The 21,879-nt window shown below is 43.3% G+C and overlaps 1 protein-coding gene across 1 annotated transcript; it reads left to right on the forward strand.

Moving 5' to 3' along the window:
• Positions 1-2,502: 2,502 nt before the first annotated feature.
• Positions 2,503-18,183, forward strand: PAK1IP1 (PAK1 interacting protein 1). Its single transcript, XM_057700308.1, has 10 exons — positions 2,503-2,660; positions 4,815-4,977; positions 8,844-8,964; positions 9,039-9,113; positions 9,616-9,668; positions 10,066-10,211; positions 12,084-12,181; positions 14,269-14,368; positions 16,271-16,391; positions 16,541-18,183. The coding sequence occupies exons 1-10, from the start codon at positions 2,577-2,579 to the stop codon at positions 16,756-16,758; spliced, it is 1,179 nt and encodes a 392-aa protein (XP_057556291.1). The 5' UTR covers positions 2,503-2,576; the 3' UTR covers positions 16,759-18,183.
• Positions 18,184-21,879: the final 3,696 nt, after the last annotated feature.

Raw genomic sequence — 21,879 nt, forward strand, 5'->3', positions numbered from 1 at the left:
ACCCCTGGACTAGAGATGCTCTAAGGTCTTCTAAGCTCTATGATTGGTTCCACTATTTTTTTTACAGAAATAAATAAATAAATAAATAGAGTAAACCATTTTGAGCTATGTTTATGTCGTTGCACTATGGTTTTCATTTGTGAACCAACTATATGCTAAAAGAATCCTGGTTGGAGCAAAAGACTTATAAGCCACAAGGTACTTCTCTAAGATGTGACAGATACTCAGCTGTACTCCAATAAAACTTAATTTAAAAAAATAAAATAAAATGTGACAGATAACTTAAGCAGGTAAAACTGACACTCTGGCACTAGGTGCTGACTACAGTAATTATCCTGTTTTGGTGACATATTAAAGTTAATTTCAAATGAGTACTAACTCTTCTCAAACAGCAGTTGAGATTTTGCTGGGGTAATGAGGCAGGGTACCAGGCGGAATTCAGAAGCAATAAAATACATAATGCACATGATTCTGAAACAGTTTTATTCAAAGTGGGTATTTTTTCTTTTCGGATGAGAGGCTATTACTTCCCATTATAATAAAGGTATATAAAAAGTCATATATTTAAAGATAAAATATGAGACTTCGGGAAATGTCCTGCTTACTCATTCTCTGTCCCATGCCCAGGGGACACCCACTCCTGCAATTAGCACTCCTCTGACTTCAGTGGTTCTCTGGTGGAAGAACCACCAGAAGTAACAAGCAATAAATGGGAAAATAATTTAAACAGTAAAACAACTTGTGACTTTCAGTAACATAATAAGATAACTAGCACAACGTGAAGGAATTACGGGCATACCTCATTTTTTGCACTTCACTTTATTGCACTTGACAGATTCTCTTTTTTTTTTTTTTAACAAGTCGAAGGTTTGTGGCAACCCTGCCTGGAGCAAGTCTATCAACATCATTTTTCCAACAGCATTGATCCCTTCGTGCCTCTGTCACACTCTAGTAATTCTCGCAATATTTCAAACCTGTTCATTATTATTCTATTTTGCAGGGTGATCCCGTGATCGCTGATGTTACTGCGAGGACTCGCTGCAGCCTCAAATGATGGTGAGCAGTTTCTAGCAATAAAGCATTTTTAATTAAGGAATATGCATTGTTTTAGACACAATAGTATCGCACACTTAACAGACTACCTAACATAAACCTAACTTTTACATACACTGGGAAAACAAAGAGTTTGTGTGACACGCCACGGCAGTGCTCTGGAACCCAACCCACGGTATCTCTCAGGTGTGCCTGAACCGCCGAACAGTGAACACGGTTTTCAAGAGCCTGAGGATGAGCTGTACCGCAGCATTTCAGCGCCTGAAGAGTCCTCACACACGGAGTCGCCAAGGTGCACGGAGGACAAGGCTTTCCTTGCACCGCGGTGACAACCAAGGCAACCACAAGGAAATCATCGCTGCAAGACCCAGATCAGCACCAGTTAAAGCAGACCCGAGTTAAACACGTACTGACGATTCACAGCGCCCCGGAGCAAACGTCCTCAGGCAAAAGGGTCTCAGCGCTACAGGGCTGCCCTTACAATCTAGACGGGGGTGGAAGGGTCGACGCCAACGTCGCTTCAGCCTCCTGACCGTCACACCCACCCGCTGCGGCCTTCACTGGACTCATCTTACGCTCTGAGATGTGCTCTCCTGGAAGCCTGCGCGATGCTGTCCTTTCTGATGCCTCTCTGGATCTCCCTATCTCGTGAACATCTCGACGCTACTTTAGAGCTACCTGTGCTTTCATGAACGTTTGACTTCGCACCTCACCTGGGGAGGTAGCGACACGGAAATAAATGCGCTTTCTGGAACCTCACCAGGGATGACTGCACCTTCTTCCTCAAGGAACGTCTCTACTCCCCTTGAGTAGAGGGTCCTCCTCCCTGCCCAGGACGTGCCACACCCTTGGCCGATTCGTCCCCAGAGCTGGACGAGCCACAGCCCAGCTGGAAGTAAAGGTGCGCAGGGCGAGACTGGCCCCGGAGGGTACGAGGGAATCGGACTCCTCTGATCACGGCGAACCCTAAACACCACCCCTCCTTGCCCCGTTACGGAGAATGTGAGCGGGAAAAGTTCATTCCTCGGCTTCCCGCACAACAAGGAGGCCTAACTCCCGACCTGGAACACAGCGCTCGACAGACAGGGAACCACACTGCCCAACTGCCTCGCAACGCCAGGCCGCTCACCCGCCTCCCACCCGGGCCGGAAGCTGCCCCGCCCCTTCCGTAGACACCCCGGAAACGGGGGGCTTCCGCAGAGGCTGTCCCGCCCACTCGCCTCAGAAGCGCCTACCTCAAGCCTTCCTAGGATACGCCTGTTAGTCCCCAGGTTTTTTTTTTTTCTACTTGAAATGAGAATTGCGTCATGGAGAGTCCGTCCTTGTTCCCTTCTTGGAAATGCCGCGTGCTCTTCTAGCCCTGAAACCCATCCCACGGATGCAGGCGTCTAAAAGGCAGCCCCGCGGTCCTGACGTAGACGTGAGCGCCGACGCAGGAAGGACCCCTCGCCGCCTTTCTTCCGCTTTCGTCACCGCCGCGCTGTGCTGAACCGGGCTGGCTGCGGAGCCACGTGTGCTGCCGCATGGAGCTGGTAGCTGGGTGCTACGAGCAGGTCCTTTTTGGGTTCACTGTACACCCGGAGCCCGAGGCGAGCGGCGCCCACGAGGTGAGAGCCTGCGCGCGGAGCGGCCGCGGTGGGGGGAGGCGGGCAAACATCAGGTCTGGTTCCCACACTGCCGAGTTGAACACAGCTGCGCGGTGGACACATCGTCTGATTTCTTAGGGATTCAGTGATGAATGAAGTTCGGGACACTTAAAATGCACGTTAGCCTTTGAAAACATGGAGAAGCCGTTTCACAAGGCGAGATGGTACCTGACTTTTGTAATAAACATTCTGACTGTGGTGGACGAAGGAAGGTGGCATTTCTGCAGACGAGCCAGTGAGCCGCAGGTTATGAATTTAGGTTGACAGCCAGTGAGGTGTTCAGGATTTAATGAAAGAACAGTTCGCTCTTTCACTGAGTTTATGTTCTGGAATTTTACGAAATGTTTGAGTTAAATCTGGATAAACCCCTCATAGATAAAGTGACACCAATTCATTATTGGGCCCTTACGGTGAGGCCGGTGCTTGCAGTGAGAGTGCAGGGAAGCCAAAGATGTGGATCCTGGATTGGAGATTTTCCCAACATAAAGAGGAGAGGATGCGGGAGGCAAATACATGGAGAAAAATCACAGCAAAATATAAGTGTTTTACTAGATGTGAGAATTGAAAGGTTAAATACATTGGCAGTAGTCACACAGGTAGTTAGGATATCCCAGGACTGGAAACCAAATCTGTCTCTCTCTCTTTTTTTCCCATCTTTATCGGAGTATAATTGCTTTACAATGTTGTGTTAGTTTCTGCTGCTAGAAACAAGATCTCTCGGCTTTTAGCCCAGTGCAGTTTTTTCCCCTAAGCAGTCCTAGGTATTTCCCAGAAACCTATTCCATTGAGTATTTGTTTATGAAGAAGTCAAAGTGTCAGTCTTGAATTAACTAGAAAATTGGAAATATATGACTTGACTAATTGTTTTTGTTTATCTTCTACTCTGGTTATTAGTCTGCCTTTGGCTGAAAGGTGACCTGTTTCGAATACTCAAGGATGAGGCTATTGATTGTGTTCTTTTTGTAGTAATGTTGCTTCCCATGTTTCAGATACACAGTAGTTCTCACAGCAACCCTCTGAGGCAGATACAGTTATCCCCGTTTTACAGATGAGGAACTGGAAGTTGAGATAGGTTGAGTGATTTGGCAGACCTGGGACTCAAATTCCCAGGTGTCTCTGGTGCTTGAAGCTCTTAATCATTACCTAGGACTGCTTCTAAACCTAGTCAGGAAATAGCCCAGATAACCAACATTCCTTCTGTATACGCACAAGCAGAGGTTATTCTTTGATTTATGGCCATAGCAGCTCCTCAGGAATGTTGTGCCTTTACTCCAAAGAGGCCCTCTGGGTCCTGACTAGTGGAAGGACTATCTTGCTGTTGTTTTTTAGGAGTTAATTTGCAGTAACACATCTTAAGCGTGAAACAAATTTGGTGAATTTTTTTCCTTCGTTGGTTTATTTGTTTTGATAATACCTCTTATTGCATCTTGTTTGATTTGTGGGGTATGTGTGTGTGTTCAGCTGTCATCCTTTGTACTCAACCAGTCACACTCATCCAATCCAAAAGTTACGTGGCAGCAAGTATACAGTTCTCAAGACCTCATCGTTGGTCATTCTCTAGGGCTTATGTTGGTATTAATGCAAATCCTGTTCATTTTTCTTTATAGGCCTTGTCGTTATATTGATACTTGTGTGTGTAACATCGTATTGTGTCTTGTCTGTGACTCCCACAGGAATGGCAGCTCCCTTAGAATGAGGGCTTTTGTTTGTTCTGTTCACTGCTCTGTATCAGCGGCCTAACACGGTGCCAAGCACATAGTAGTAGTCATTCAGTGTTGGAGTGAATAAATTCAAATCAGGGTTTGGACATTTGAGTGAATGAATGGTATAGAAGTTTCACATGTAAGTAAGTATATTAAGGATTTAAGGATTTGGATGGGACCTTGAAGTCCCTGTAGCCCAGTCTTCATAGTTGGTTGATACTCAGCATTGCCTTCCCATCTCCTGCTTTACCTTCCTTATTATCTGTGTGAACCTCCCTTTCATTGCATAGTCTTTGCTCCGTTTGTAGGATCCGTTGAGAGTTTTCATGGATCGTGAAACCACTTACCTCTTTGTAGAGATCTGTGATACGATCTTGGCAGGGTGCTGACTGTACGTTTTACCTTTGGGCAGAAATGGACTTCCGAGGCCGACTTCACTCACCACGCGCACACTGCCTCCCTCTCAGCCATAGCTGTCAGTAGCCGCTTTGTAGTCACTGGGAGCAAAGATGAAACCATTCATATTTATGACATGACAAAGAAGATAGACCATGGGGCCCTAGTGCATCACAATGGTAAGAAAATTGTATTCTTTAAGATAATAATGTCGGGGTATTATTACTTTACAGTTTGACTTCAGAGGAACAATTCATTGTCTCACATGTAGCAGATTCTGTGCTAGGAAATACAGAAGTGGAAAAAAATGTGGTTCTTTGTCCTTAAGTTATTCACAGTCTGTATTGGGATAGAAGAGGGGCACTTAACTCAGTCTACAGGGGAAGGAGGAGGAAGCGAGTTTTCATTGAAAACTTCCTTAAGGTGACACCTGAATAATTTTATAAGAAAAGTATCAGTTGTTGGCCAGGTGAAACTTGCAAGGTGGAGAAACGGATATTCCAGGCAGAGCAGGCAATTTGAGGACACAAGTAGCAGCATCACATGAATAGCTGACTTTATGGAGGGAGTGTCAGGTACCCAGCAGTGTGGCAGGAAGGTATAATTGTACCTTCAGTTCACAGAAGAGAAAACCTAGGCGCAGGGATGTTACCTGACTTGCCGAGAGTTGCAAAACACTGGAACTAGAACTTGAACCTAGGTCTAGAGCCTGTATTTTTTTAAATTTGTATTTATTTATTTATTTTTATTAATTGGCTGTGTTGGGTCTTTGTTGCTGTGCATGGGCTTTCTGCAGTTGCGGAGAGCGGGGGCTACTCTTTGTTGCAGTGCGTTGGCTTCTCACTGCAGTGGCTTCTCTTGTTATGGAGCACGGGCTCCAGGCACGCGGGGCTTCAGCAGTTGTGGCACATGGGCTCAGAGTTGTGTCTCTTGGGGTCTAGAGCGCAGGCTCAGTAGTTGTGGCACACGGGCTTAGTTGCTCCATGGCATGTGGGATCTTCCCGGGCCAGGGATTGAACCCGTGTGCCCTGCATTGGCAGGCAGATTCTTAACCACTGTGTAGAGCCTGTATTTTTAACCAGTGGTGTGTCTGGGGAACTGTAAGAAGCTCGGTACAGTGAGAAGGTTGAAGTGGAGGCTGCGGTGTTGGAGAAGTGGATGGAGGATTGAATGGAAAGGAGGGAGTAGTGCTGGTGGTGTGGATTTGGGAGAGAGGCAAACAAGCAAAGGACTGATGAGGACCAGCCCAACTGAAGTTAGAGTAACATCTGTTTGTGATAAGCTACAGGTATTTCTGTAGAGAGAGGAAGGTTACTTGTGTGCAAGAGAAGAACTGATTTACAAGGGAATTGAGGATTTTGGAGAAAGAATAGGTTGTCAGCCTAGAGAAAATAGGGTGTGAAGGGTCTGCAGATCTCCAGAATAAAAGCAGGTGGAGTGTGAGTGCAGGAAGGCATGGAAGGGTTGGAAGGATGGGAGGTTGTGGTCAGAGGATAGAGTTGATGTGGAAAAGTGCTGGGTGGTAACAGTGTCCAGGCTGTAGGAGTGAGGGGCTGAAATACAGAGGAGGTCGGGGAGGAGAGATCGCAAGTCAGGGTTGTGTTTTCCACACGGATGGTCGGTTGACCAGGATAAGGGGAGGATCAAGGGACGGAAAGACTGAACAGGTAATTTTTTTCCCCGATATTGAACATCGTATGGTATTTTCACTGCATTTTCCCAGGGGACAGAGAAGGAGGAGTTTCACATGTGTTCCAGAAGCAAAAGGGAAAGGAAGAAAGAACTTAAGGTGGTAGAATCGCTTAGATATGTACTTAGTTTGAGGAAACTCAGCCAAGCAAGTTAGTTTCCTGCAATGAAAGACAGGTAAGACAGGTACCCTTTTTCTTACACTGTCTTTCAGAAGTTCCATGCCAAGCGTTGGTTTCTAGCTGTAAATTTAGAGTGATCCATGTCTTTCTTATATTAGTTGGTCCTTAGCTACTTTGACATGTGTCTCTATTTTCAGCAGAAGCTCAGCTTTGAGTGATTTCAATGTACTTTCCTTTTCCCCTCTGTCTCCTAATCTCAGTTCATACAGGAAGGCTTCTCTCTCCCTCAGGCTTAGAAGAAATAAGTTAAACAAGTTCTGTGTGTTCAGCAACAAGACTGACTTGGAAAGAGTTTGGGTAGGGGATGGATGAAATAGGGTTCCTGATTTCCTTCATTCCTGTACAAATCCTGTGTTTCTAACAGTTGGTAATAGATAAGCTCTTTTCCAGGGAACAGGTGGAGTCATGGGCAGAAGGAGCAGAAGATGTGGGAAAGCAAAGTTTCCAAAATAAGGAATAGGACAAGAGGGAAGGAGGAAAACATGGGCAAAGATGGCTGAAGTCTCCCACTGTGAGGAGAAGGGAGTCCATAAGCCCACATAGTATTAGTGCTTTCTTGGGGTGCAGAATTCTTCCTCACAGATTTTTGTCTCCTCCAATATAAAGGGCAGTGTAAAGGCTTAACCAGGAGGTGTGCAGATGGGCACACATTACCCAGGGGGGCTCACTCTTATTCTTAGAAGGACAGAATAGTAAATATTTAGGCTTTGCAGCCATACAGTCTCCGTTAGGATTCCTCGCCTCTGCCGTGCTATGGCAGCCATAGCCATTTGTAAGTGAGCGAGTATAGCTGTATTCCGGTAAAGCTGCCTTTGCAGAAAAACCGGCCACCAGCCAGATCTGACCTGCACACAGTGGTTGCCGACTCCTCAACTATAGGGCAGTCAAGCTGGGTGACATGAACTTCAAATGGTGAGGGATCTTACTTGAGGACTGCTTTTGGGAGATTGAGTACTGGGTTCTCTCATCACCTCACCTCGCTCCAGGCTTTTCATACTTGAGGAGAGCTATAGGGGAAACTCACGGGTGATCCAGGCTTTGGTTTGAGTGGAGGCAGTGGAATGTTTTGTAAAGAAGTTGAAAAGATATAGGAAGATTTGTTAACCATGGAAGGGGAATACAGAAGGCATAATTAAAGAGTAACATTTTATGAAACTGTTGTAATAAATTCTTATGACAGTGAGTAAGTACTGTGTAGACGTCAAATCAGAAACAGCTCTGAAGGCATAGTAACTGCGTTGTGGATGGCTGGGTGGCTAACTCAGTGTTTGGAAAGTAGAAGTCATATGGCTGTATATCTTGGTTTATTTCCCAGAGTAGCTGGTTAGTTTTGTTGGACTTTTTTTTTTTAATAAATTTATTTATTTATTTTTGACCGCATTGGGTCTTCGTTGCTGTGTGAGGGTTTTCTCTAGTTGCAGCTCTTCGTCATAGTGCATGGGCTTCTCATTGCAGTGGCTTCTCTTGTTGCGGAGCACAGGCTCTAGGCGTGCGGGCTTCAGTAGTTGTGGTGCATGGGCTCGGTAGTTGTGGCTCGCTGGCTTAGTTGCTCTGCAGCATGTGGGATCTTCCCAGACCAGGGATCAAACCTGTGCCCCCTGCATTGGCAGGCGGATTCTTAACCACTGCGCCACCAGGAAAGTCCCAGTTTTATTGGACTTCTGCTCAAACTATCCTAGGTAGCCATCTCCAAAGTTTATGATTATGGGGATGTAAAGCAAGAAAGTGGACTGATAAGTTCAAACCTGTATCTACAGTAGAGAAACTCTCTGCTGAAACTATTTGCATAGGCTTGGAACTGTATGTTCTTGGATGAAAAACAAATTAATTTCTTCACCCAAGACTTTAAGGCATATTTCAGTAATATTAAGACATTGGAGGGACGTCCCTGGTGGTCCAGTGTCTAAGACTGTGCTCCCAATGCAAGGGGCCCAGGTTTGCTCCCTGCTGGGAACTAGATCCTGCATGTATGCCTCAACTAAAAAGCCTTCATGCTGCAACAAAGATACTGCATGCTGCAGCTAAGACCCGGCGCAGCCTAAATAAATAAATAATAATAATAATAATAAAAAAAGATGTTGGATATTTTACTTACTTCATCATAGCCTTCAAACCAGAAATGGAGTTTGCACTCAAAATGAATGTTCATTTTGCCTATCTTGGTTTTTCCACAGGCACAATAACTTGCCTAAAATTCCACGGCAACAGACACTTAATCAGCGGGGCAGAGGATGGCCTCATTTGTGTCTGGGATGCAAAGAAATGGGAGTGCCTAAAGTCAATTAAAGCTCACAAGTGAGTCCAGCCTTCCCCATTGGTGGTCTCCAGGTGCCAGTCAAGTTGGGGACTAACTGTCAGTTTCCTTTTAGAGGACATGTGACCTTCCTTTCCATTCACCCATCTGGCAAGTTGGCCCTGTCTGTGGGTACAGATAAGACATTAAGGTAAGTCCTTAAGACCCAAGAGCACCTTTACTAAGCTGTGGTCTTTGTTCTCCAAGTATGATAAGAACCCACCCTGGGGGCATCTTTTACTGTAGTAATTAGATTCTGTTTCTGTGTTGTCTCATGTTGTCAGCCATTTGAAGATGTTTTGACACAAGGGAGAGGTTGAAAGCTAGTGAACCTTTTCATAATGGAAAAAGGTGACAAGCTCTGTATTCAGACATGCACGTTACATTGCAGCTGTAAGCTGTGAAGTAGACAGTGATCCCAAAAAGAAGTGTTTTAGGAGGTGAAACCTTTTGAAAATACAATGTACTCAGCATAGGAAAGGGCTGTGGGAGCAGAGTGAGTTTTAACCTTGCTTGATAATAAATATTTCAGGCAATTCTTTTAAGTAGCTAAGTAGTTAGTTAGTAAAGTTTCATTTGAGTCTTCATTAAGCTTACCTTTACACCTGGCCAGAGTTGGTGATCATGCCATAAACGAGCTTCCTGTTTTGCAGAACATGGAACCTTGTGGAAGGCAGATCGGCATTCGTAAAAAACATAAAACAAAGTGAGTATTTTTGTTTCAAATGTATTTGAAAATTTGATGGGATGTGAATGTGTAGACACACACACGCTCTTGTGTACGTGCACACGTACATTTATTTCCGTGCATGGTGGTGGTTCCCTCTGGGAGCAGATGCTTTAGGTTAATCTCTTTTCCCACTTTAGATGGGATTCCTGGCATGGCTCTGCCACCTACCAGCTGTATGACTGTAATGATTCTTTGAGCCAGTTCACTGTCTGCAGTTTAACTCACAAAATATGTGTCATAAGTTTGTCATGAAGATTGAATGGGATAACGCATGTGAAAATGTGCAGCGTAAATATTTGCTCTTTATATTATGACCCTGTTCAATCTCTTTTTTATTTATGAGATAGAACAGCTTTGTTCTTTTGACTTACAGATGCTCACATAGTGGAATGGTCCCCTCGGGGAGAGAAATACGTAGTTGTCATACTGAACAGAATAGATGTCTATCAGCTTGACACCGCATCCGTCAGCGGCACCATCACAAGTGAAAAGAGAGTATCTTCTGTCACATTTCTTTCAGTAAGTGGTCGGCAGTCAGTGGTGGGAGTTTAGTGTATGTGGTGTGGTTGACGGCATCCTGGATAGTATTCTTTTTTTTTTTTTTTTATGTCTCTCACATGTTTATTATACACTTAGATTACTTTATAACTTGGCTATTGTAAATCATGCTACAATGAAATGATATATATACAAAGAACTCATATAACTCAACATCAAAATAAACAATCTGATCAAAAAATGGGCAGAGAGGGGTGGTCCCTGGCAGTCTAGTGGTTAAGATTTCTCCTTCCAATGAGTGGGGTGTGGGTTTGATCCCTGGTAGGGAAGCTAAAATCCCACATGCCTGAGGGCCAAGAAACCAAAACATAAAACAGAAGCAATATTGTAACAAATTCAATAGACTTTAAAAATGGTCCACATCAAAAAAAAAAAAAAAAATGGGCAGAGAATCTAATAGATATTTTTTCAAGGAAGATATAAAGATGGCCAACAGGAAAGATGCTCAGCCATCACCAGTCACCAGAGAAACGCAAATCAAAACCACAATGAGATCTCACCTCACATCTGTCAGGGTGGCTATTATCAAGAAGGCAGCAAATACGAAGTGTTTAGTGTGGATGTGGAGAAAAGAGAACCCTTGTGCACTGTTGGTGGGAATGTATATTGGTGTAGCCACTGTGGAAAACAGTATGGTGGTTCCTCAAAAAATTAAAAATAGAACTACCATGTGATCCAGCAATTCTGGATATTTATCTGAAGAAAATAAAAACATTAATTCAAAAAGGTATATATGTAGTCCTGTGTCCATTGCAGCATTATTTACAATAGCCAAGATGTGGACGTAACCTAAGTACCCATCAGTAGATGAATGGATAAAGACAATGTGGCGCTTGCGCGCGCGCGTGCACACACACACACAATGTAATATTACTCAGCCATAAAAAGGAATGAAATCCTTTGTTTTTAATCGAATTTAAGAAATTTGTTTTAATGGAGCAGGTGCATTTGAAATTTTGCTTTTCAAACAAGAAAAACTGAAAACAAACATTAGCTCTTTTTTTTCCTTATTTATTTGGTTGGTGAAGGTTTCCCACCTTCCCTTCTTCCCTAGGGCTACTCGGTGGTTTTTGTGTGCTCTGCTGATGGCTAATACAAGTCACCAAGTACAAATCATTAGCCACCATCTGAAGGGGCTAGGTATTGGGCAGCATTTACTTTAGGGTAAAATATTCTTGAGCTCAGAGTTTGTTCCAGGAAGATATCAGTGAACTGGACTTCTGGTTCTGAGTTTGTACTTCCAAACTGCCATCCCATGAAGAAATGTCTTATTCTCCCTATAAGTCTGTTCCCTTGGGAGCTAGTGTGATGCAGTGGAAAAGCCACTCTGTCTAGCCGTCAGAAGACTTGAGTTAAAGCCCTCTTTGGCATGGGTTGGTTTTGTTATCTTGAACAGGTTACTTTGCATGGGCCTCTTTTTACTTAGGCATTGGGCTAAGCTTCAAAATCCCTGAGTCCAAGTAAGTTTTGATTTCTAAATAGCATTGGCTTCTACTGATGTATAGTCCCTTTTCTTTTCTTTTCTTTTCTTTTGCTAAAATGTTGCTGTCTCCTCACTTTGTGTTGTTTTTATTTTAGAGAGTTATTCTGGCCAACTATAAAGTATGTGGCTATGGACCAGTAGGCTGGGGTGTGGTATGCAAATATGTTTTGCAGTTGTTGTTTTTTTTAATATGTGTAAACACTTAAAAATCCCAAGAGTTCAGTCCCTTTAGGGAAAGTGGCAAGATCTGTGATACTGGGCTCACATTACTCTCTGGCAGCAATTGGCCTGAGCTAAGATTTACTTCCCTTTCATATGGGCTGGATAGTATTCATTTTTTTCTCTCCTAGGAATCTGTCCTTGCAGTGGCTGGAGATGAAGAGGTTGTAAGGTTTTTTGACTGTGATTCACTAATGTGCCTCTCTGAATTTAAAGCGCATGAAAACAGGTATTTTCCCCCCAAAGCTCTGTGTGCATGTATGTGTGGAGCCTCTTATAAATGCAGTAGCTTCGTAAAGCAGAGTATATATTTTTTACGAACGACTGTAGACATAGTCAGACATGTCTACATATATATGATTTCTGGAGCCAAAGAGGCTGGTGGGATTGTTGTTGTCTTGGCCTTAGTGATGCAAAAGTGGTGAAGTTGTCGTCAGCACTAGTCATTTGCACATGATATTTATTTTCCCAATAATTTCATCAGACTTGAGGCCTGAAATCCTCAATCCATACTTGAAAGGGGAAAAACAGTTAAACTATCTCGAGCTCTGCCCCGACCGCTCTTGTCCTTTTTCTTCATTCTCCTTGTCCACTTCTAGTACCTTCTACATTGTTTGTTTTTCCTGCAGGAGAAATAGATGACATGTTAACCTCTGTCTTGTGCCAGTCTGTTAACCTCTTCCTCACTGTATCTCTGGGGGTAGATGTGAGTCTCAGAGTAAACGTTTAAGTAACTGGACGAGGATTACCCTGCTGTTAGGTGATGGAGCTGAGAGTCAACCCAGTTCTGTCTGCCTCTGCCTCTGCTTTTTCCACTATAATTTTGAAAAGGTGATCATGGATGGTTATACTTTAATGTGTTTTATTTGCATGTTCTTTTATGGTTCAGACAACTGTTAGTTTTTATTTTCTAAGTAATAGTTTAGCTTTAAGAAATCTCTTGGGACTTCCCTGGTGGCCCAGTGGTTAAGAATCCACCTGCCAGTGCAGGGGACACAGATTTGATCCCTGGCCAGGAAGATCCCACGTGCCACAGAGCAACTAAGCCCATGTGCCACAACTACTGAGCCTGCGCTCTAGAGCCTACAAGCCACAATTGCTGAGCCCACATGCCACAACTACTGAAGCCTGCACGCCTAGAGCCCTTGCTGCGCAAGGAAGAGTAGCCCTTGCCTGCCACAACTAGAGAAAAGCCCGCACACAGCAATGAAGACCCAATGCAGAATACTGCAGTTAGACAGGCCCTTCTCCCCTGTGTTGGGAAGTGAACACATTCTTCAAGGCTCTATAGCGCTTATGATATTTGGCCATTCATTCATTCATTTAACAAGTATTCACTGAGCATCTGTAATAAAATACTGCAGCAGGAGCTTGTACCGGCTCTTACCTTGTAGTGGGGCATCAGACAGATGATAAACAAGTAAGCAGGTAATTGTAACAGGAAGGAAATAGGATTATGATTCGGGAATAACATGGGTAACTTATTTAGATAGGTTGATCAGGGAAGGGGGAGTGAGACCTTAGGGATAAAGGAGCTATTTCTAAAAAGGGGAGGGAACTGTAGTCACAGTGGTTCTGAGGGAGGAAAGAGCTTGGTGTGTTTTAAGAATAAATAGAAGACCTATGTGACTGGGTCAGAGTGAGCTAAACGGTGCCTGGCCTGGCAAGTGGTGGTGGGAATTTTGGATTTTATACTAAGTGCCTTTGTAGATACTGGTTTATCCGTGTCCCAGCCGCTTCCTACCTCTCCCGTGTTATTGTAAAGCAGATCCTAGCTTTGTAGAATTTTAAACCTGGGAATAACATGGTTTGAGTTTTTAAAAAAATTGATAGAGGGCAAAAATGGAAGCAGAGAGGCCAGTTAGTTTACTCCGTAATCCAGAAGAGAAAATGACAGTAGCTTAGACTGTGGGTGGTGGCACTGAGGACAAGAGAAACAGGTGCAGAGGAGGGGGTCATCTCTGTTGTCTTTTCTCTCGGTACTGACCGTGTAGTTTCCTGAGGTGAGGGGCTTTGCTTTAACTCTCTTTGTTTCCCTTATGACAAGGTGATTATTTATAGTTATCTATCATCATCTTTTCAACTGTTTCTTCGTGTATGGTTGACAGTCAATTTTGTCTTGGAATTTAGACCCCGAAAATGACTCACTGACTCATGGGAATGTGAAGTATGTTAAATTTTAGGCACTGTTCATTGAACAGTTTGGAAACACTTGATGCATTGAAAAGTCAAGAGGTCATGTGCATAGAAGCTTTCTAGCAGTATGATACCGTCTGGAAAAATGGATCTTTTATGGTGTTACTGTTTCCGTCCTAGGGTTAAAGACATGTGCAGTTTTGAAACTCCAGAGCATCATGTTATTGTTACAGCATCGAGTGATGGTTTCATCAAAATGTGGAAGCTTAAAGAGGACAAGGTCAGTGTCTTAGCACAATGTAAATACACCGAATGCAAGTCTTACTGTCAGTATTACTTTAAGTGAGGTGGGATTTTTTTAAGGATCATGGGCAAAAGTCTTTACACTTTTAAGATCGCTTCCTGGCATGATTGATATTCATGGCTTTAAAGTTAGGGTTGCATAGCGCTGCCTGGGATTGGTATTGGTGAGTCTGAGTTGGCAGGATCCCAGCGCTCCTGCTCTTCCAGCCAGAGCAGCGCTGGTTTCTTCTCTCCTGTATACAGATGTTCTTTCTAAGATTCTGTTAGATAAAAATCCTGCCAGTGCTATGAAAAAAAAGAATGGGGAATTTTTGATCAGTTGTAAAATTAGCAATAGTTTTGAACCAGATAGTTAGAAATTTAAATTCCCTTTGGTAGTCTCCCTCTTACAGAGACTTGGTTTATTATTCTTCTTTGTCTTATAAACACATTCTGTGAATGTGGTTTGTTGAGTACCTACTTTGAGCACAGTTCTTTGTTAAGATCTAGAAATCAAATAACCCAATCCAAAAATGGAAGACCTAAGTAGACATTTCTCCAAAGAAAACATGCAGATGGCTAACAAACGCATGAAAAAATGCTTAACATCACTAGTCTTTAGAGAAATGCAAGTCAAAGCTGCAATGAGGTATCACTTCATACCCATCAGAATGGCCATCATCAAAAAATCTAGAAACAATAAATGCTGGAGAGGGTGCAGAGAAGAGGGAACCCTCCTGCACTGTTGGTGGGAGTGCAAATTGGTACAGGCACTATGGAAGACAGTATGGAGGTTCCTTAAAAAACTAAAAATAAAACTATCAAGTGACCCAGCAATCCCACTACTGGGCATGTACCCTGAGAAAACCATAATCCAAAAAGAAACATGTACCATAATGTTCATTGCAGCAGTATTTACAATAGCCAGGACATGGAAGCAGTCTAAATGCCCATCAACAGATGAATGGATAAAGAAGATGTGGCACATATGTACAATGGAATATTACTCAGCCATAAAAAGGAATGAAATTGAGTTATTTGTAGTGAGGTGGATGGACGTAGAGTCTGTCATACAGAGTGAAGTAAGCCAGAAAGAGAAAAACAAATACCATATGCTAACTCATATATATGGAATCTAAAAAAAATGGTACTGATGAACCCAGTGACAGGGCAAGAATAAAGATGCAGATGTAGAGAATGGACTTGAGGACACGGGGTGGGGGGTAAAAGGGAAGCTGGGACAAAGTGAGAGAGTAGCACTGACATATATACACCACCAAATGTAAAATAGATAGCTAGTGGGAAGCTGCTGCATAACACAGGGAGATCAACTCGATAATGAGTGATGACTTAGAGGGTCAGGACAGGGAGGGTGGGAAGGAGTCGCAGGAGGGAGGGGATATGGGGATATATGTCTAAATACAGCTGATTCACTTTGGTGTGCAGCAGAAACTGGCACAACAGTGTAAAGCAATTATACTCCAATAAAGAGCTTAAAAAACAAACAGAAAACCTAGAAATAAGCAAGATAAAATGGTCCCTTTCCTTAGTGGAGCACTTCTTAGAAATTGGCTCTTGTGAAGGACTTAGTCAAACCAATCATGAATCAAGATAATAGATTTCTTCTAAACAGCATATTTTATTTTATTTTTTTTTTTTGGCACACGGGCTTAGTTGCTCCGCGGCATGTGGGATCTTCCTAGAGCAGGGATCGAACCCATGACCTCTGCATTGGCAGGCAGATTCTTAACCACTGCGCCACCTAGGAAGCCCCAACAGCATATTTTATACTCAAGAGAATTCAGTGTAAGTTTTAAATTAAGGTAACTTAATTATGGAAAAATAAAAGTAATTATTTAAAATTCCTCCATGTTATGAATTTTTTTTTCTTATGTTTTAGAAAGCTTCCCCGTCTCTATTGTGTGAAGTAAACACTAACGCCAGGCTGACATGTCTTGGAGTGTGGCTGGACAGAATGACAGACAGGAAAGAAAGCCTGCCTCCAGCTGCAGAGCCTCCTGGTAAATGAAATTGATTGTTTAGAAAGTTTAGTTTGTTATCTCTTGAGCTGTTAAAGTGCAGGAGGTCCAGATAACTTCACTGTATGGTCAGCTTGTGTTTACTTCAGAGGGGAAAACAGCCTTTAAACGCACTGTCTCCTGTGCCCTAGTAAGTAAAGAAGAGTCCAGAAGCAATCAAGAGGAATCTGGCCATGCGGTCCAGGAGGAAGAAAGGCAGCCAGAACCTGACACAAAGAAACGTGGTTTAACTGGTGACAGGACTAAGCCAACGAAAGGAAAAGGCTTGGGGTCAGCCAAGAAAAGGAAAATGGTAGAAATGTTGGAAAAAAAGAAGAAGAAAAAGAAGAAAATACAAATGACACAGTGAATCCCAGATTTCTCCTAAGAGAAAAGCTTTTTCAAATGTACTTTTTTTTTTTTCCTGAGTAAAAGCTAGGAATTTCTTCTTTTGAAGAAAATGTACAGCTTAAAAATCACTTTCATGTTTTTTTTTAAACAATGGTAAAACTTTTTGATAGGCAGTATTTTATTAATTATATATCACGATATATAGTAGTTAACGTGTAATATATAATTTTTACTGTTGTATAAAGCAAATAAAACCTTTCTCACAATATTGTAGCTTAAAATAATACAAAATCTTGAACACATTTCTTTACTGGAAGTGAATAAAGGAGTTGTTTTTCAGATTTTTCTCCTAAGTGGGGGGAGAATGAAACACCTGCATTACTTTGGCTTCTTCAAATGGTTCTACTAATTTTAATGAGGATTTTGTTCATTTTGGTAACAAAAGTTATGAAAAGATTTTCATACCAGGAAGTATGTTAAGATAAACTTAAAAATTACAAATATATAAAATAAAATATGTATGTACAACGTGTATGCTTAAGTTAAGGGCTGCGTACATAAGAGTTGAAGAGGGGCTGCCAGACTTCATTAAACTATTCCGTTTCCAAGCAGTGGGTGACAGGGTAACGTAAAGACAGGAAAATGACATTTCCATTTTTCTTTTTCTTTATATGTTTCAGACCATCAAAAAAAAAAATCACTTAGCTAATCTTCTGACAAAGGTAGTCTTAAAACTAGCTGTTGATTATAATCTTATTGATTATATTCAGTGATCGATAATCCATTGATTATAATCTGTGTCTCTTACTTGAAAAATTAAACCATTTTCCTCACTGGACGTTTTGAAGAGCCACAGTAGTAGAGGATTCATAGGTCTGACTTAGCTCAAAAGATGTTAAATCCCCGAGGCCACCGGGAGACTGCCCCCGGAAAGGGCAAAATGAGGGTCTTAACACCTGTACACTGAAGTGCCCTTCACTTCACAGGAGGAAATCATCTAGGAGGTGAAGCAGGCTTATGTGTCTGACATTTCCATCCACCTCTTAGTTATCTTACTTCAGGCCTGTAAACAAAGATAAATACAGGTTTGGGTTGTGTGTTTTCGAGACTTTACTTTTTTATAGCTGTTTGGCGTTTATAAGAATATTGAGAGCAGGGACATTGCCCACTCTGTGTGCCATTCATCTCTCCCCATCCCCACCACCGATAATCACTGGGCTTTTCATCATCTCCATAGTTTTGCCTTTTCCACAACATCATATAGTTAGAATTATACAACATCGTAGCCTTTTCAGATTGGCTTCTCTCACTTACTAACGTGCATTTAAGCTTCCTCTGTCTTCTCGTGGCTTGATAGTTCATCATTGGATGGACCACAGTGTCCCATTCACCTGCTAGAGGACATCTTGGCTGCCTTCACGTGTTGGCAATTACGAATAAAATTGCTATAAACCATGAGGTTCGAGCATTTTATTTTGGTTTGTGAGCCTTTCTGCTCAGTGACCTTTGGCAGAGCTTGTCTGGTAATGTACTTGGGTGGAGGCCACTGCACAGACAAGTTTGTATCAGAAAATATTTGGAGGGACTCAGGTTCATTTTATTTTCCTCCTAGGAACATGTGGTCTGGTTATGACCTCAGCCACCTCTGTGTTGAATTACCTGCTTTGATATTTATGTGTGAGCAGATCCTCTTCACACTCCTCCTTAGTGTTTAGAAAGCCCGTAGGCCACCTCTGTCTCCCCTCTCCATTTATTTATTCACTAGCCATGCACTGAATGTTCACTGTGCCTGGCACTGTCCTAGATTCTGGGGACCAGAAAGGGGGGAAAAATCCGTACACGAAGGACAAAAGCTTTGGTAAGTAAGGTATTACATGCAGTGGCCTGCGGTTTCCAGTGGCAGCTTGACTTTAGTAAGAGATGAGACTGAGTTTTGAACAAGGAGAAAAAGGCACTTCTGGCAGAGGGAACAGGATGCTATCTCGGTTAAGGACTCAGCTGCAAGAAACAAAAGGCAACTTTGGCTAACCCAGACTTGAATAGAGGGCACAGGTGTCTGACAAACCAGGGCAGGAAGAGAACCAGACCTCAGAAAGGCAGGGCGCATCCAGGGCAACCTTTCCCTCTTGTCTCTGACGCTGCAGGTTGTCTTCCTTGTGTCTGCAGAGCAGCTGACTTCTCACGCTGCATTTCCTCGTCCACTCAGTGCATGCTTGTGGAGCCATGAGGTGCCAGGTGACGTCACCTCGAAAAGTCACACACTAGAGACAGGAGGTGATTACAAATAGTAAGTTACATACCACTTAGGAGGTAACTTGTGCAGAAAAATAAGCCATGGAAGGAAATGCAGAGTTGCAGTTTTATTTTTTTAAAACATTTATTTATTTGTGCTGTGTCTTAGTTGTGGCATGTGGCATGTTCCCTGACCAGGGATCGAACCCCGCCCTGCGGCATTGGGAGGGCAGAGTCTTAACCGCTGGACCACCAGGGAAGTCCCTGAGTTACAGTTTTAAATAAGATGATCCTGGCAGGCCTCACGGAGAAGGTGACGTTTAAATAAAGATTTAAAGGAGGTGAGGGAGTGAGCAGATTATCTGGGGAGAAGGTTCCTGGCAGAGGAAGCAGCAGGACGTGCAAGTGCGCAGAGGTGGACACAGGGAGGCTGGAGAAGCATCAGTGAAGGGGAGAGCAGAATAGGATTTGAGCCCGGAGGGCGGTGCGCAGGGCTTGGCAGGAGATAAGGGAGCCCCTGGAGGGTTTGGAGCTGAGGAGTGACGCAGTCCAATTTGTAACAAGATGTTCTGGTTACGGTATTGAGAACAGACTAAAGGAGTAGGGAGCCCTGCCCTTTACTGTGTGACCTTATACCAACCAGAGAACCCCTTTCTGCCTTAATTTCCTCCGTGTATAAAAACAGACGATGATAATAGTCTACTGCATAGGGTTGGTATGAAGATTAAATGACTTCACCTATATTAAGCACTTCAGTGTCCGGCATGTAATAAGCACACTGTATGCTTTTGCTCATGTTATTATGGCTCTAATACATGAGGCCCCGGAAGCATGTGGCAGATTGGGTAGGCTGAAAAACATTGGCAATTTTTTTCATAATCTCATTTATTATTTTATGAATTTCTTGGAGAAAGTTTTATTGAATGGATGATGTCAAGCAAATATTTTATAGCTGTGTTTGATTTTCAAACAGAGCTCTAAAACATTCCTAAAGACCTAGTAATTGGTATTGTGAGTACTCAGTAGACGTGGACTTGAAACACTGCAACTGGCATTTGATTTTGACCCTTTTTGCTCAAGGTCTGTTTAAGTGTAAATTCGACACATCCAGGGCTCCAGAAACGATAAAATAATACTCAAAGTGAAGCGCTATTCATTCCTCGCGAGCTCTTCTGTTGTGGCAGGTGGTCTTTACTGCTCTGGTTATGTGTGTGTCTAGCAGACGCAGTCCTGACTTAAGGTCTCTGGGGAAAACCAGAAAACAAATGAACAGAAAAACATCCTATTGATAGGCCCCCGTGGCCAGAGACCAAAAACTTAGTCCCTCACACAATCTCGGTCACACCCCATGACATGCTTGTGGTTCAGGTTCCAGTACTATTCAGTGGGCTCCTAGTGAAGAACTGAGCTATCTCCTAAAATACGCTAATATCAACTAGAAACATTACTAAGCATAAATTGTGTGGAACCAATAGAAACAGAGCAGAAACCAGTTCCTTTCATTTCTTTTATATTTCATGATGGACTGCATGCAAAACTGTGCATCATGGTTGAGGAATGACACTACAAAAGGCAGCGTAATGTAGAATTAAGGGTGTAGGACAGACCTCATTTCAAATAACAGCTCTACCAAGGACTGGAACTGTAGGTAAATCAATTCTCTGTGGTTCAGTTTCGTTACGTCTAAAAGGCAGGGGGAGGACCGTGGTGGGCTTAACCAAGGTTTGAAGCTTGCACCTGCGTTGGGAGAAATGACTCCCTAGATCATCCCAGCTGATTAAGGCAAGTGCCCTCATTGTGTTTTCAGGAGAGTCTTCCATTAAGTTGGTGAGGGTCTGGCCTGAGTGGGATTGCCAGTTCTTAGTCATTATCAGCTTTGGCTGGTTGGAATCAGCTGTGGTAAACGCAGGCTCCAGTTTTGACATCTGAAAGGTGAGCATTGCTGCAAATGGAAAGTTTTTTAGAGTGTGTATGCTGCCAACTAAAAATTATCACTCGCCATCTGCCTCTTCAAGGATTAAGTCACTAGGCACTGCAGTCCTGACCTTCAACACACCCTGGAAGGAGTTCTGGCTGGAGATCAGGAGTGAGGCCCTCTGTGCTCTGGGAAAAACTGGCACAACAGGCCTTCAGACAGTTAGATATTTGCAGGAGAAGATTTTATGAGCCCAATTTCTTGGGTCTTTTCGTGTCTAGAAAAGCACTAAAATCATTAACGGAGACACCTGTTCCTCATGACTAGTAGCAACCGTCTGTCAAAATGTGTGCTTGAGTGCAGGTAACCCCCTTCACCGAAATCACATATACGGACCCCCCCACCCCCACCCCCTTCAGAGCAGCTCCTCAGAGCTACCTGAGAGGCTGTCTCCCGGGCGATATCCTCATTTTGTCCCCAATAAAACAGCTCACAACTCTCCCCTTGTGCGTTTTTTTAGTCAGTTGACAGTGCACTGCAATTTGCTTTTTCCCTCAAGGTTGTATATATAGGATCTATTCTTGTTGATACTTGTAGGGGATGTGAGAGAGAGAGAGAGGGAGGGAGACTGCCAAAGGTGACACCCGAATTTTGGTGTTACAGCAACTGAGTGAATGATGGTTCAGGAAACGCAGGGAAGAGAAGCAGGTCTGGAGTGGAAGTGGATACAACACGTGGGCACAGGCGCACCACAGGGCCACCTGCAAATTTAACTCACCCACTGTCCCTTTGTAAGATGCTTTTCAAGTAGCCGCACTCCCCAAAACACACACGGAAGTGAGCCACACTGACTAGCCTGTGGCCACCCTATCTCCTCCAGGTAGGAAGTACTCCCTTCCCACGGTAGCAAACAGGCTGACCGGGCTAGAGCGCCAGTCCTCCCGGTGGCCTGCATGTGGTACAGGGCCCTCCCTTAACGCAGCCCTTCAGAAT

Source organism: Hippopotamus amphibius, chromosome 11, assembly GCF_030028045.1.
Source record: "Hippopotamus amphibius kiboko isolate mHipAmp2 chromosome 11, mHipAmp2.hap2, whole genome shotgun sequence".
In the NCBI taxonomy this organism is placed as follows: Eukaryota; Metazoa; Chordata; class Mammalia; order Artiodactyla; family Hippopotamidae; genus Hippopotamus; species Hippopotamus amphibius.